General features: G+C 40.3%; 1 protein-coding gene across 3 annotated transcripts in view; it reads left to right on the top strand.

Annotated features, from left to right (window-relative positions):
- The window catches only part of mark1 (MAP/microtubule affinity-regulating kinase 1), a 205555-nt gene that overhangs the window by 133098 nt on the left and 56583 nt on the right, over positions 1-15874 (top strand). For all 3 annotated transcript variants that reach the window (XM_072580752.1, XM_072580749.1, XM_072580750.1), the window contains exons 4-5: positions 9499-9547; positions 14545-14610. In XM_072580752.1, coding sequence (XP_072436853.1) covers positions 9499-9547; positions 14545-14610 — 115 coding nt within the window. The remainder of the gene's footprint in view (positions 1-9498; positions 9548-14544; positions 14611-15874) is intronic.

The following is a 15874-nucleotide window of genomic DNA, read 5'->3' as shown; positions in this document are numbered from 1 at the left end:
CAGCTTCCTCATTTCCCCTTCCCCCACCTCATCCTAGTTTCAAACTTTCAGCTCACTTACTGTCTCCTTGACTTGTCCAACCTGCCTATCTTCTTTTCCACCTATCCACTCCACCCTCTTCTCTTTGACCTATCACCTTCATCTCCTCCCCCACTCACCCATTGTACTCTATGCTCCTCTCTCCCCACCCCCACCCTCCTCTAGCTAATCTCTCCATGCTGCAGGCTCACTGCCTTTATTCCTGATGAAGGGCTTTTGCCCGAAACGTTGATTTCGCTGCTCGTTGGATGCTGCCTGAACTGCTGTGCTCTTCCAGCACCACTAATCCAGTATTTGATTTTCAGCATCTGCAGTCATTGTTTTTACCTTGTCTGTGATGGAGTTTGCACATTCTTCCTGTGTTTGTGTGGATTTCCTCCAGGTGCTCCAGTTTCCTCCCACAATCCAAAGATGTGCAGGTCAGGTGAATTGGACATGTTAAATTGCATTAGTCAGGGGTAAATATGGGGTTGGGGAATGGGTCTGGGTGGATTACTCCTTCGGAGGGTCGATGTGACCTTGTTGGGCTGACTGCCTGTTTCCATACTGTAGGTAATCTAATAAATAAATCTAATGGAGGGACTGTCCTTTGAGCAAAGGTTGAATAGGTTGGGCCTCTAGTTAAGTTTAGAAGAATGAGAAGTGATCTCATTGAAACATATAGGATTCTTAAGGGGCTTGATGGGGTAGATGCTGAGGATGTCCTCTTCAGGGGAGAATCAAGGGTAGAGGGCATAGTCTCAGAATAAAGGGATGCCAATTGAAGACCAAAACGATGAGGAATTTCTTCTCACAGAGGGTTGAGAACCTTTGGAACTCCTTGCTGCAGAGATTAATGGAAGTAGAGTCCTTGTGTTTATTTAAGGCTGAGATAGATACACTGAATCCTGATCAGCAGGGGAATCTGTGTTTATGGCGAAAGGCCAGGACAATGGACATGAGGTGTGTCGAATCAGCCATGGTCCTAATGAATGGCGTAGCATGCTGAAAGAACTGAATGGCTTACTTTCGTTGCTATTTCCTGTGGTAATGTCTTTACCTTTATACTGGAGGCCTTAATTCAAATCACCACCTGCCTCAGACATTTGTTGTAACATGTCTGAGTAGGCTCATTTTAAAAATCCATTCTGAAGACCTGTACCTACCACCAGGCCAGGAGGCCTGGATTCACTCCTACCTGCTCCCACCTGCCTGGGTTCACTCCTACCTGCTCCCAGCTGCCTAATAACATCCCTGAACAAGTTAATGAGAGAAAACAAAACAAAACCTGTCAGGATCTTCTACAGCGATGTTCTGAGAGTAAGATGGTGATAATTCAAGAATCACAACAATTTGGCTTTGTGTCAGGGTTTGACTCCAGATTTCTCCTGATTCCTTGTGATGTCGACTTTGCTAGTGACTTTAATAAGATACTTCGATAAGTGTAACCTTTTGATGTTAAGGGCAGTGACTCCCAGCTCACTCTTGAATTAAGGTCTTTTGTCCATGTTTGTACCAAGGCATTAGTGCATTCAGGACCTGAATGTATCTGGAGTCCAAACTGAGCATCACTGAGCAGGTCATTACTGTGCAAGTGTTGCTTGATAGCAGTGTTGACAACACCTTCCAATTCTTTGCTGATAGGATTGATTTGCCAGGTTTAATTTGTCCTGCTTTTTGCTGAACAGTATACTTAGCAATTATTCCACATGATCGGGTAGTTGACCGTGTTACAGCTGTACAAGAATAGGTTGATTAGGGCCAAGGTCATTACTGGAGCTCTTGTCCTCAATACTATTGCCAGGATGCTGTCTAGGCTAATAGCTGTCGCAATGTCCAGTGCCTTCAGCCATTACTTGATGTTATGTGCTGTGAATCTGTGATGCCGCAATCTCAGGAGCCCAAGTTGGATCACTATCTGGCATTCTTGACTGAAGATTGTGGCAAAAAAATTTACATTGTATTTTGAACTGATGTGATGGTTGCCCCATTGTTGAGGATAGATAGTTGTGGAACCATGTCCTCCTGTTGGTTGTTTCATGTCTACTATCATTCAATGACTGAAGCTCTGAAGCCATGTCACAATCAGTCATGTCTGTTATTTGTAAGATTGCTTAACTCTGTTTAATGCAAGATGCTTCCACTGTTAGGCATGCAAATAGGCTGTGTTGTAGATTTATCAACTGAAGGCTTATCTTTAGGTATATCTGATGCTGTGCCTTTCATGCTTTCCTGAACTCTTCATTTGAAGTAGGATTGATGCCTTGGCTTGATGGCAATGGCAAAGTGGGAGAAAGTAAGGACTGCAACTGCTGGAGATCAGAGTCAAAAAGTGTGGTGCTGGAAAAGCACAGCCGGTCAGGCAGCATCAGAGGAGCAGGAGAGTCGACGTTTCCAGCACATGCTCTTCATCAGGAGTTGAAGAAGAGCTTACGCTTGAAACTTCGACCCTCCTGCTCCTCGGGTAATGGAAAAGTGAGGAATGTATCTGGGCTTCAGGTTACTGATTTTGATTGAATGTAATTCTGCTGATAACCTTCAGCACTTCATGGATGCCTTATCTTGAGTTTCTTGAACTGCTGTATATTGACATGGCAGTCACACAATGGTATACATTTGCATCTACTTCTTGATGTAGCAGGTGGTAAATGTTGGCAAGCTTTTGTTGTATATGACATGAGTTATTACAAATCTCAAGAGACCAATTGGTAATTTTGTTCAAAACTTTAGTCACAAGTTTCTCTAGCTGAGCATATCTGTGGATGCTAATAGAAATTGAGGTGTGTCCCCTTGCAGTGTGGGATGTAGGTAGGAAGCTGGAGATGTGCAAATACATATTGCTACAGATGTCAACTTTAGAATCAAGTGAGAAATATACGGTTGGATCAAAGTGACAAATTGCTGATGTGGAGCAAACATTCAGAAGCACATTTTTCTCCGAGTGAAACATATCAAATTTACTTTACCAACACAAACATGAACGAGTCCTTGCCAAGTAGTGAGATTTGTCAAGTCTATTGACCTCTGCAATCTAGAATAAGCTGGGAATAAGCTCAACAGAGGGGGGAAAAAAGGTATAATCCATTTTGATTTATTTCAATCCAGGAAAATAAGAAATCTTCATATTTTATTATGAATTAGATATTTATTTTTAAATTGCCCTAAGGCATATTACCAATATTTTCCTGAGGTTGTCTGGTATTCAGTAGATTCTTGGTAGTACAGAACTTGAGTACTGCTGAAAAAGTGCACATTTTGTCAAACCTTTTCACATTGACTCATCAGGGCAACTCACAAGAAAAAGCAGTGTAAAGGGGACAGCATTTTTAATATTCTGAGTAGGTTGTGCAGAGTGGTTGCGAAATGGACTCTATTATGGGTACAGTCATAGAAACCGCAGCAGTTAGATGGAGACTGACAGTGAACTACCAAGTTTTGTTCAGCTTTAAACCATGCATTTGATTCTGATTGATCAAAGCATTGCCCGGAGGGAAAGACCAGAGCATGGCTGCATTCTATTTTATTAAGTTGAAATAGGTGCAATATATGTACGTGTTCTTTATGTCCGCAAAAAAAAGGGTCCTGTGTATTAATGTATGTCGATTCTCGTATGCAACATTCTGAGCACAATTGGTGACCTTCAATAGGTTGTCAGCATACTTTTTAGTACACTCTGGTTTATTTAGCAAAATGTTGTCTAACCAATCTAATGGAATCACATTGAATATTTAGAATTTTGTAAGCACCAGCTACTTGGCTGCAGTCAGTACCATGTCTGTTGTGAACAGCCAAAGGTACATGCTGTTTGATACAAGCTGTCAGTGTTTGGGATGTATACTTAATGTACCTAGCATCACACTGGCACTGAAATTCATATACCACATTACTCAACCGTGTGATAGCCAGAATGTCTTTTTGGCTCAGTGTCATTGTTAGCATTCTGATGGCTTGTGTTGCTACTGCATATAAACACCTGTTGCTCAAATATGAGATACTTTCCTTTTAATCTGAAGCAGATTGGGCACTTTCCAGGGCAAGAAAGTGGCAGCCTTTGGCCTGTTCCTGAGTTTGTTTGACATATGACAAGAAATGATCTGATGAGAGTGGTCATGATCCTTTGGATGGCTTTGAGATACTGCACAGCTATTACCTTGTTTCAGCATTAAGCTAGCACAGTGTGCAAATCGCTTAATCCAGTTTACATGGTTATAGATGAAGTCAATTGTGTAGCACATAGAATTGGAGGAATTCCATTGTGTATATTGTCCAGTGATTGTAGGCTTGTGATAGCTAATAATAGGGAAACCTTTGACAGCTTTCTCAATTAGCATGCCAAGGCAAGAGAGCTTAATGCCTGTTTCATTTCAAAGGTGAGTGCAGGATGGTACCCAATAAGACAAATAGGGAATTGACTAGTGTTGTTAATATCCATTTATTGACTTCTAACTTGCTCTCCTTTCTGTTCTAAATTGTTGAATTAATCATTACAAAGAACAAAGAAAATTTACAGCCCAGGAACAGGCCCTTCGGCCCTCCAAGCCTGAGCCGATCAAAATGTAATGTCTAAACCTGTCGGTCAATTAGTAAGCATCTATATCCCTCTACTCCTTACCTACTCATGCATTTATCCAGACGCATCTTAAATGAATCTACCGTGCCTGCCTCTACCACCTCTGCTAGCAACATGTTCCAAATGCCCACCACCCTCTGTGTGAAGTACTTGCCGCATGTATCCACGTTAAACTTTCCGCCTCTTACTTGAACGCGTGACCTCTCGTTCTTGAATCCTTCACCCTGGAAAAAAGCTTGTCTCTATCCACCCAGTCTATACTCTTCATGATTTTGTAAACCTCAATCAGGTCCCCCCTCAATCTCCTTTTTTTTAATGAAAATAAACCTAACCTACTCAACCTTTCTTCATAGCTACCACCTTTCGTACCAGGCAACATCCTCGTAAACCTTCTCTGTACCCTCTCCAAAGCATCCAGATCCTTGTGGTAATGTGGCGACCAGAACTGTGCACAGTATCCTAAATGCGGCCGAACTAATGTCTTGTACAATTTTAACATGACTTGCCAGATCTTATACTCGATACCCCATCCAATGAAGGCAAGCATACTATATGCCTTCTTGACCACTCTATCCACCTGTGCAGCAACCTTCAGGGTGCAATGGACCTGCACTCCCAGGCCTCTCTGCCCATCAATTTTTCCCAAGGCTCTTTCGTTCATTGTATGATTCACTCTAGAATTAGTCTTGCCTAAATGCATCACCTCACATTTGTCTGGAGGGTATTATGTAGGGTATTAGCCAGAAGTCACAGTCTTTATTGCTGTAGATGACATATGAACATAGAGGGATGGGACCATACACCAGGTTTCAGAGAAAGGGAAGGAGTTTCAAAAGAAGAATTTCAAAGGTGTTAATCTCTGGATTATTCCAAGAACTGAAAGTTTGAATTTTGGCAAGAAGATGGGAATTCAGTGTAGGTTCAGAAGGAAGAAAAGCAAAGCTAAAAGTGATAAAGTATTTTAAAAAGGGTAATAAAGGACAGGGAGATAACTGCTGTTGACAGCAAACAAGTCAAGTAAATGTAGCAGGTGAGCTGAGGACGCATACACTTCAAAGCATGACATAGTTTGATTAATACAGAACCATGAGAACTAGGAGAGCAACGCAGTCTTTCTAGTTGAAGGGTTTTCAAATGGCGTTGTGCTAGAGCTTCTTAAAAAAACAAATTGACAATATTGGCCAAAGAAACAGTTGCATCTGAGGAAAGATGGTGGGCTAGAAAGGGCACAAAATAAGGTGCAAGAGTTGAACTGATATATAAATGGGGAATCCTGCTTTTAGAAGTATAGTAAATTCACCAAAAATCTCAGGAGGAGATACATTATGAATGTAGGTAGATTGCAGAGAAAGGCAGATACAAATGGAAGTTTTTACATACAATAATATTAACTGGAATAAACATAGAATGAAAAGAATACAGGACACAGAATTCTTGAAATGCGTTCAAGAGAACTGTTTTAGCCAGTATGTGGAGTAAACTCAAGAAAATGAAGGGAATTGGTCTGAGCAGCTGAAAGAGGTGTCAGTGCCAGAACATTTTAGTGGCTGAGATCATTATTCATTTAGATTTGGAATAGTTATAGTAAAGGACAACAGCAGACCAAGAGTGAAAATTTTAACTTGTGAAAAGGCTAATTTTGTGAAGCTCTCACAAAAAGAGACTGAAAATAGCTGCCTAAAGTGTCAGAGCAGTGGGAAAAATTCAAGCAGGAGCTGAAGAGGGTTTCGAAAATCCCACCCTCTCAACTGCCACCAACAAACGGTACAGTTCTCAAATCTCCTCTTTTCTGTTCTCCCCATTTCTTCCCCTGCTTTGATGTCAATGACAGTCACTTTATCCTCTCCTCTGAGGCAAAAGGTAATTAGTGCCAGGACATTAGGATGGAAAATTGTGTCAACGTATGAAGACAAGCATTCAATCAAAAATATATTGAAATCATCAAAAATGTGTAAATTCTAGTCCCCAGCAGTGATCTCAGTCAAATAAGCTGAAAAATACCTTAAATAAATTCTAACGCTACTTCTCCTTTCATGGTGCTTTCAATTCTGCAGACATTTAATTCTCTGTTCAGCTTCCACTTGAAAAGTGATGACTGCTTTAATTTTATAAGTATGTTTTCAAAAATAATTCGCAAGAGATATGCCCAGAAAATACAAATTCTCATTGGAAAGAAAACCAGAAAATAGCAATCCAGCAAGAAATCTTGCCCCTCCAGATGCAATTTACAAATCTTCCAAGTATGGTTTTGTCCCAGGAAACAATTAGTTTTTCATACTGGATACCTCTCTTCAAAGATGGATTTTATTTTTTTGCACGATCTTGCAGTGTGGAATTTTATCCTCATTTCCTGAAATAAAAAAATGTGTTGATTTTTAAGCCCATTGAGCTCAATATCCATAGATTTATTTGATAAAAAATTGTAGGGTTTTTACTGAAATATGAATTGTTCCTTTTTGATTATTGTTTTTCTGAACACAAGTTCCAACAATCTCCTCAAGTGTTGGTGAGTTCAGTTTAAAAAAAGACTAATGTTATTGGATGTGAGCAGTGCTGAAAAGGCCAGGATTTGTAGCGCGAACCCAGTTGCTTTCGTGAAGTTGGTAATCAGTCACATTCTGCCACTACTTAATGCCAGCAATGCATGCCATCTACAAAAAGAACTTCAGATTGACAGAGATCCTTTGATCGCACTTTACAAGCACAAGACTTCTCCCGAGAAGAATAGGAGCATAAAGCACAAAGGACAACTGCTGTATTCTTGTGTTGTTTTTCTGAAATTGGAATTATCACTCTCATACTGGGATTAGTAAAAAGCTCGGGTATAATTTACATCAGAATCTCAAACAAGTTTACTTAACAAATCAATTGATAACTTGCAGTTTGAGAGCAACGTATGTGCACATCCCGAGTCTGCTGTGTGGCTGCTGGTCATGTGATGTCATTCCTCGTTCTTGGATGATTCGCATCCTTGGCTCTTTAAGCAGTAAGACAAATCCTTTCATTTTCCAAGATGAGGTGACATGCACTAAGAGTGAGAATATGTTTACGTTAGGTCGTTGAGAACTACTTATATAGAAACAAGAATTGAAAAGATTGGATAAAGGGTGTAATGTACAAGAGGTTTGACAATTCTCCACATCTTGTGATGGCATGACCTTCAGGGACACTTGTGGTACAGTGGTAGTGTCCCTACCTGTGAGCCTAAAGCCTGGGTTCAAGTCCCACCTGCTCCAAAAGTTGATTTTTAGAAAGTTTATACACTTTTGGAGAAGTGTACATCATGCTTTGTGTAAAAACAAAAGTCACTGAATAGAAGTGACAAAATAGTTCAACATATTGGAGCATTACAGACTATGGAACTGTCTGGACCTGTTGACCGAAAAGTCATATACCTGGGTTTATGGCTGTAAGAACTTTGGTTTTATTTGGGTATTGTCTGGAAAAGGCAGTTGGGATCTAACCTGTTAATAGAAAGCCTGTCAACTCATCCTTTTCCATCTTTTTGGAGAAATCCTTTTTGAAGTCCAGCGTGAGAGTGAGGAAATGGATGGAGTCATTCTTCTGAGAAACTTCTGATAGACTTCTCAACATCTCCTGAAAGAACTGCTTCTGAACAGGTTGCAGGGACAACTGCATTTGTCAAGTGAAACCTGTCTATATGGGCCATACGGGGGCATTGATGCTTTCAGAAAAGTTTCATGCTCAGTAATCCAGAAATTATTATTTTCTTGGTTCTGCTTTTTAATTTAATCCCTAGCTGCTCATATTCCCTCAGCAGAGCCTCTTTCCTCTTTCTCCTATATTGTTGATACCGACGTAAACCATGACAACTGGATCTTTCCCATCCCACTCCAAGTTCCTCTGTAGCAGACAACACTGGTTGCATCCTAAAACACAGCATCCAAGTAACTCTCTTTCTTTTCTTCACCTCTTTCTTTCTCTTCACCTCCTTCTTTCTCTTCACCTCCTTCTTTCTCTTCACCTCCTTCTTTCTCTTCACCTCCTTCCTTCTCTTCACCTCCTTCCTTCTCTTCACCTCCTTCCTTCTCTTCACCTCCTTCCTTCTCTTCCCCTCCCCTCCTTTCCCTCCCCTCCTTTCCCTCCCCTCCTTTCCCTCCCCTCCTTTCCCTCCCCTCCTTTCCCTCCCCTCCTTCCCCTCCCCTCCTTCCCCTCCCCTCCTTCCCCTCCCCTCCTTCCCCTCCCCTCCTTCCCCTCCCCTCCTTCCCCTCCCCTCCTTCCCCTCCCCTCCTTCCCCTCCCCTCCTTTCCCTCCCCTCCTTTCCCTCCCCTCCTTCCCCTCCCCTCCTTTCCCTCCCCTCCTTCCCCTCCCCTCCTTCCCATCCCCTCCTTCCCCTCCCCTCCTTCCCCTCCCCTCCTTCCCATCCCTTACCCTTTTCCTTCCTTCTCCTTCTCTCCCCTCCCCCCTCCCCCCCAACTCCCTTCCCTTCCCCACCTACACCCCTCCCCCCCCCGCTTCCACCATCCCCCAAATTTATCCTATTTTTTTGTAAAAGAAACTCTCATAATGAATCCAAAAAATAAAAAAAATACCTCTTTCCCTCTGCATTGAATTCCCACGTTGCCTTCAGGATGTTAAGTTAGTGGGTTTAATAAAGGTAGTAGTACAGGTAAAAACAATGACTGCAGATGCTGGATTGTGCATCAATGTACAACTGCTTTGGAAGTGGTATTAGTAGGTGCTTCCATCTAGAAACATTTGGTAACCTGCATCCCTGGACTGAATTCTAACCAAATTCCTAATGGCATCCTAATGTGTTAATGCAGTGAATCCTGTTCTATACTAATTTTATGAGCGATCTGAATCCTATCTGTACCATGTTAAAATACAGAACAATATGTGAGTTTGAAAACATAACTATACATAATGCCTTTTTTAAATTTTCACAGCTCTTTCGAGAAGTAAGAATTATGAAGATTTTGAATCATCCCAATATAGGTAAGTTTGTGTTTTAACTCAATTAAATGTGTATTAAATACAGATTAACTCTAACTTTAATCATGATTACTTAAAATTTGCAGTGCTATCGTTCATAAACATGTCTTGTTTATTTTCCTAACTTCCTGTTGACAATCGGTTACTCTGCTAAAACAGGTGCTGTCTTGGTGGTAATTATTTTTTTGCTTTTAATATTTAGTTCTCTTTCTAATATTTATCTTTCTTGATGATTGTGTATTTGTATAGATTTGATTTGGAGATGCCGGTGTTGGACTGGGGTGTACAAAGTTAAAAATCACACAACACCAGGTTATAGTCCAACAGGTTTAATTGGAAGCACACTAGCTTTCGGACCGACGCTCCTTCATCTATTACCTGATGAAGGAGTGGCACTCCGAAAGCTAGTGTGCTTCCAATTAAACCTGTTGGACTATAACCTGGTGCTGTATGTTTGTATAGAAACTGTTCTCTGGATTTGTGAATATGGGCAGTGCGGGTCAGTATCAAATTTTTCCAGACCACAACAGCCACGAGACATTTTGACCTTCATTGAAGTCTAAGTGCACCTTGTCCGGCTGAACAGTGATCAGGAGCAGTTGAATTTTATCCTTTTAAGCCCCTTTTAGTCAGGATGTGCAGAGGGCAATGACCAGCATCCTGGCAAAAATAAGCTGAATCATCATAGACCACTGATTGAATGTGAGATCTTTCTGTTCTGAATATCTTGATAACACTTCACTTGATTCTTCACCTTGAGAAGCAACTTTCTGTAGCTGTTTCTAAGTGATAATAGTCACAATGAGCACAAAACAGTGTGAGATATTGTGTTATAGGATACTCACAAGTTTACTATATTCATTAATACGGGGTTTCTGATTATTTACTAGCCCGTTATTTGCTAAAACACGATTTCAATCATTTACAAAACTGCATTTTGTAACATATTTTATTATTGCATTTTAGACTAAAATTAAAAGATCCCTTTCATCTTAATTCCTTATCAGGCCTATTTCTAGATCAAAAGCTACCTCTGAATAGGTGTCAATATCAAAAACATTACCAACCCTATCAAATCTCCACAAAACATTATAATATTAATCAGCCCTTACCAACTGTCCCCCGGACCTGAATAGATTACAGAATACCAAACAGGTTCCCCAGTTAGTATGTAGTTGTTAAATACCTTTTAACCGTGCCATTATCCCTTTACGAAAATAACTGTCAAAACAGTGTTTAAGTGAAATTGCATGAATGAATGAAACTCTCACTGGCAAATAGTAAACAAATTTTACAACCCAGCTGTGGTAATCAGTTTAATATCCTTTATTCTTTTATTTAGTACAGTTACAATTCCTAATTTAATTTACAGCATATAGGCCTAGTATTTTTACTAAGATTTATTAACTTAAAAGACAAAAGAACTAACACCTTTTGCAAGTAGACCAGACAAATGCTCTTAATCCCGTCAGAAGTAACAGCCAGCATTTAGCAGGACAGAAACCCTTCAAACCTTTGTATACTATAGATTTTAAAAAAAAGAAAGACCATTGTAATGGAATTTTAATACAGCTAAGGACTGTGTATAAAGGTCCTCTTGTAAGAAACTGTATTTTGGGATTCTGTTGCCTCCTGAAACTTATGCTACCTGCGGTTTCTGAATAAAGAGGCTGTTTTCGCCTCTCGCTGATTTCGGTCGTTATTTGAGCACGATCTCGCAACAGTATCACATCAATTTTTGATGTCTTTCTCGGTGAAGTTCCATTGAATGGCTCATTTGAAATGGATCACTGAAGATGATCCACATCTACAGAAATTGCTGGAAAAACTCAGGTGGTTTGGCAGCATCAGTGGAGAGAAATAGGAGTCCATGTTCCTGGTCCACAGACCCTTCTTCAGAACTCCATTCTGTTTCTGTTTTTTTTAATTTCCAGCGTCTGCAGTTCTTTATGATCCACATCTAGTTAGCTTGCACCCCTATTGTTATAATTTATATAATTGGTGTTATGCATTGATTGGTTTGGGGGGGCAGTGAGTAAATAACAATCACAAATTTTCAAGTAGTCATGATTTGGAGATGCTGGTGTTGGACTGATGAAGGAGCAGCGTTCAGAAAGCTAGTCCTTCCAAATAAACCTGTTGGACTATAACCTGGTGTTGTGTGATTTTTAATTTCATAGAGTTGTCATTTGTGATCTATCTGCCTTTGATATGATTGGCTCATAGGAACTATTGTTCTTGGTTTCCTTGAAATAGGGCAGCTTGGTGGCTCAGTGGTTAGCACTGCTGCCTCACAGCACCAGGGTCCCAGGTTCAATTTCAGCCTCGGGTGATTGTCTGTGTAGAGTTTGCCACATTCTCCCCCTGTCTGAGTGGGTTTCCTCTGGGTGCTCCGATTTCTTCCCACAATCCAAAGATGTGCAGGTCAGGTGAATTGGCCATGCTAAATTACCTATAGTGATAGGTGCATTAGTCAGAGGGAAATGGGTCTTGGTGGGTTACTCTTCAGAGGATCGGTGTGGACTGGTTGGGCTGTAGGGTCTGTTTCCACACTGTTGGGGAATCTAATCTAAAAGCTAAATCCTTACTTAGTTCTTCCTGATTTTTAAAATCTGTTATTTTAGTACTGTATTCTTTTTTCTGTACGCTTTTTTATACTTACCGTTATTAAAAATAAACAAGGCTTAAATTTGTAAGAAATGAAACACATTTCCTAAACTAAAATGTACTTGTATTATTCTACTAGAAAGCTAATAGCAGTAAAGCCCATTTCATTTGGTGTTGCGTTTTCTTCCCTGGTATTCTGGAAGTTAGCATTATAATGTTTATGAATATAGTGGGCACTTTCACATGTTCTTTACTAAATGTTGATTTAATTGAGCGGAATATTTAGATATTATTCCTAAGACCTGAGATTTCTTTTGCAGCTTACTTGCTTTTGAAGTCACATTGTCCCATTTCACTGTCGTCTTTGTGCTCACTGACCTGCATTGAGTCCTGGAAAAGGCCTCACCCCTTGCTTTCTCTGAAATTGCTGCTAGCCCAAAGGCTTCCTAGATAGCTCCACTCCTGTCCTTCTGGCCTTTCTACACCCCCAATTTTAATACCCACAACACTGGGGGCTGCACCTTCTGTCTAAACTCCAAAATATTCCCTCTTTGCTCCTATCCACCTCATTCACTTTTCCCCTTTAAAATACTCATTAAAACATACCTTGCTGACCAACCACTTTGTCATGAAGACCACAAAAAAAAGCCACCAAAAGTCATTTGGTTTCACACAAACAAATCTAACTTTTGAGAGACTTTCCCGCAGCATTATTTGAATCAGAAGGCTTACCATACTTTTCCAGGACGATATGGGAACGGCAGAGCTGAGCTCAACGTTTTGTTGGGAGCACATATGTATAGCATCCTTACAGTGTGGAAGCAGGCCATTCAGTCCACCAGATCCATACTGACCCTCCGAAGAGCATCCCACCCGAGCAGTTCAGTTTTAGTTGTTTTAGTTCAAATAATGCTGCAGGAAAGCATCTCAAAAGTTACATTTGTTTGGCTTCCCTTAGTGACTTTTTTATTGTGGCCTAAGATTAAATTTAAATTTGACTGCTGACAATATTTGATTAATTTCTGAATTGCTAAACAGCAACATTTCTCCGTGTAGAATCTCCATGATCTTGAATAGGAAGAGTTACCAGTGCGGTGCCACTTTTATTTTTGCAAGTCGGGACATTGTATGCATTTACTTGTCTCATATTTTAGTACATGTTGGATATGGAAATACATTTTCTTGAATTTTCCTAACCATAGTTTGCATTAGTTTATGTTTTTAGATTGGAGTTCGATAAATACTTAATAGTATCCACTGTTATCCACATGAATGCAGTACAGCAGTTCAAATAGTCTCTGTTTACATGTTTTATTTGTCCAGAGATTTCATCTTTCGCACCAGTGTCATTGCTGAGCCTTTACCTTTGCTTCCACAGTGACTTCTTAGTTTTGGATGAATGTAGTCATGGAAATTAAGTGGATAGCTGCACCTTTGGTACTATGTGAAACAATGACTTTTTGATGAACAAGTTAAGGCTAATTAGAACTATTTTTTTCTGTTCAAAGGAACTTTTGCAATTGTGATTTGGGCCAGGATCAGTCTGAACTGTGATAATTAGGTTGAAGTTTCCATTAGGATAGCCGATTGGTGAGCTATGTGATCCTGCTGGCACTATGTAACAATAATCACAGGTCTGTCTTCAGAATTGGTACCATCAGGGGAGGAGGAGAGGAAGTTGACTTGTTTGGCATGAGGTATTGTACCTACTTGAGAAGAGTAGTTGAAATTAAAGGTTTCCAAATAATATTTGTTCGCTCTACTGCCAAACAATTTTAGGAAATTCGGGAGGTCCATGTTATTGGTATGTAACTGACACTATGGAAAGGCTCTTTTGGCACAGTGGTACAGTGTGTCTTCAAGTCCCACCTGCCCCAGAGAACTGACTGTGCAGGTTGAATAATATACAGTATCTACAACTAGCACATTGTGTAAGTATGATCATAAGCAAGTAAGAGAGGATATTTAAGTTCAGAAATTAAATTTATACCAACAGCCCAATCCACAGAAGTGACATTTGTCATAATTTCTGAGTCAATGTGACATGGAGATCACAGACTAACACCTCAGTGGAGGAATGGTGTGTGTTGCAATGAATTGTTCAATTAGGACATGAGGTCAAATTGAGAATCTGTTTTGGAAGGACCATTCAGACTTCTAGATGATTTGTTTCCTGATTGGAATAAAAACTTGCCTGGAAGGATTAATGTTACAGAAATGTTTGCATATATGAAGAAAATTACCTTGACTTCTTTAAGTTGTGATTTTATAAATTTCTCCCTTTTGAAAGAATTATGATATTGCTACTAACGGTGACCAGAGTAACACAGCCTCCACAGTGTTTCCTATTTTGCTAATATTTATGACAAATGTTTTCCCCTTTTCTCTTCTAGTTAAGTTATTTGAAGTAATTGAAACTGAGAAAACACTATATTTAATTATGGAGTATGCAAGTGGAGGTAAGTTCAGGTTTTGACTGTTCCATGTGACTGACACATTGGGATTCCTGGAGGCGGAGTACCTCATTTAAATAAATGTCGTGCTAATGGTTGCAGGATTGACCTCTCTCAAAGTAGTTTGAGTATGATTCTCTTTTAAAATGGGAGCATTTGTATTTCAATATTTTTCCTTTATTAAACATGAAGTTTGAAACATAATAGCTTCTCCCCTTCCTTCCAGTCCCAAGTTCCAATATAGCCTTGTACAAAGGCAGACATTTAGCGCAGTCAAGAATACCATTTGGTTTCAGGGACAATGGACACTTCTTTAGGAGAATGAGAACCAATAGTTCTATCATTCTATGAGATGATAGATAAGCTTGCTAAATTGGTGGTTAAACAATTTATTTTGTTGTTCTGTTTTGGAAGAAAATGGAGAATCTAAACATCAGAATTTTTTTGGCTTTTCAACCACTATTTTCAGCCAATGTTCCTTGAGCAGATTAGCTGCTTTTGATGTTTATGCACATTTGAGGGTCTTTTTGTATATGTACATTTTCTGTTGGAAGTAACAGCATATTTCAGGAATCATCATCCAAAGTACATCATAACTTGGTGCAATCCATCTTTTAGTTATCTTAATATTCCAAGTATTGTGGGCGGCACGGTGGCACAGTGGTTAGCACTGCTGCTTCACAGTGCCAGAGACCCGGGTTCAATTCCCGCCTCAGGCGACTGACTGTGTGGAGTTTGCACATTCTCCCCGTGTCTGCGTGGGTTTCCTCTGGGTGTTCCTGTTTCCTCCCACAGTCCAAAGATGGGCAGGTCAGGTGAATTGGCAATGCTAAATTGCCCGTAGTGTTAGGTAAGGGGTAGATGTAGATGTAGGGGTATGGGAGGGTTGCGCTTCGGCGGGGCGGTGTGGACTTGTTGGGCCGAAGGGCCTGTTTCCACACTGTAAGTAATCTAAAAAAAATCTAAATCTAAAAATCTATTGCAATTTTCCCTTATCTGGAAATAAAGGGGAATAACATGGCAAGTTGCCCATGGAAAGATCGTCTGATTTCCCCTCCCCCACGAAGATACCCTAGCTCGCCATCACACTAATTAAGTTCTGGTTCCTAAGGTCGATGGGCAACTTTCTCAACCCAAGTGGTTGATTAATGGTCACTTAAAGGCCTCAACCAACCATATCTCCAAGCACCTACTCTCTGGCACATAAGAAAGGTAGTCAGTTTCCTGACTGGGAAACCAAAGCAACCTGCCTGCCAGGGTGGGGGGAGGG

Source organism: Chiloscyllium punctatum, chromosome 11 (assembly GCF_047496795.1).
Source record: "Chiloscyllium punctatum isolate Juve2018m chromosome 11, sChiPun1.3, whole genome shotgun sequence".
Lineage (NCBI taxonomy): Eukaryota > Metazoa > Chordata > Chondrichthyes > Orectolobiformes > Hemiscylliidae > Chiloscyllium > Chiloscyllium punctatum.
This window is presented reverse-complemented; position numbering and strand designations above follow the sequence as displayed.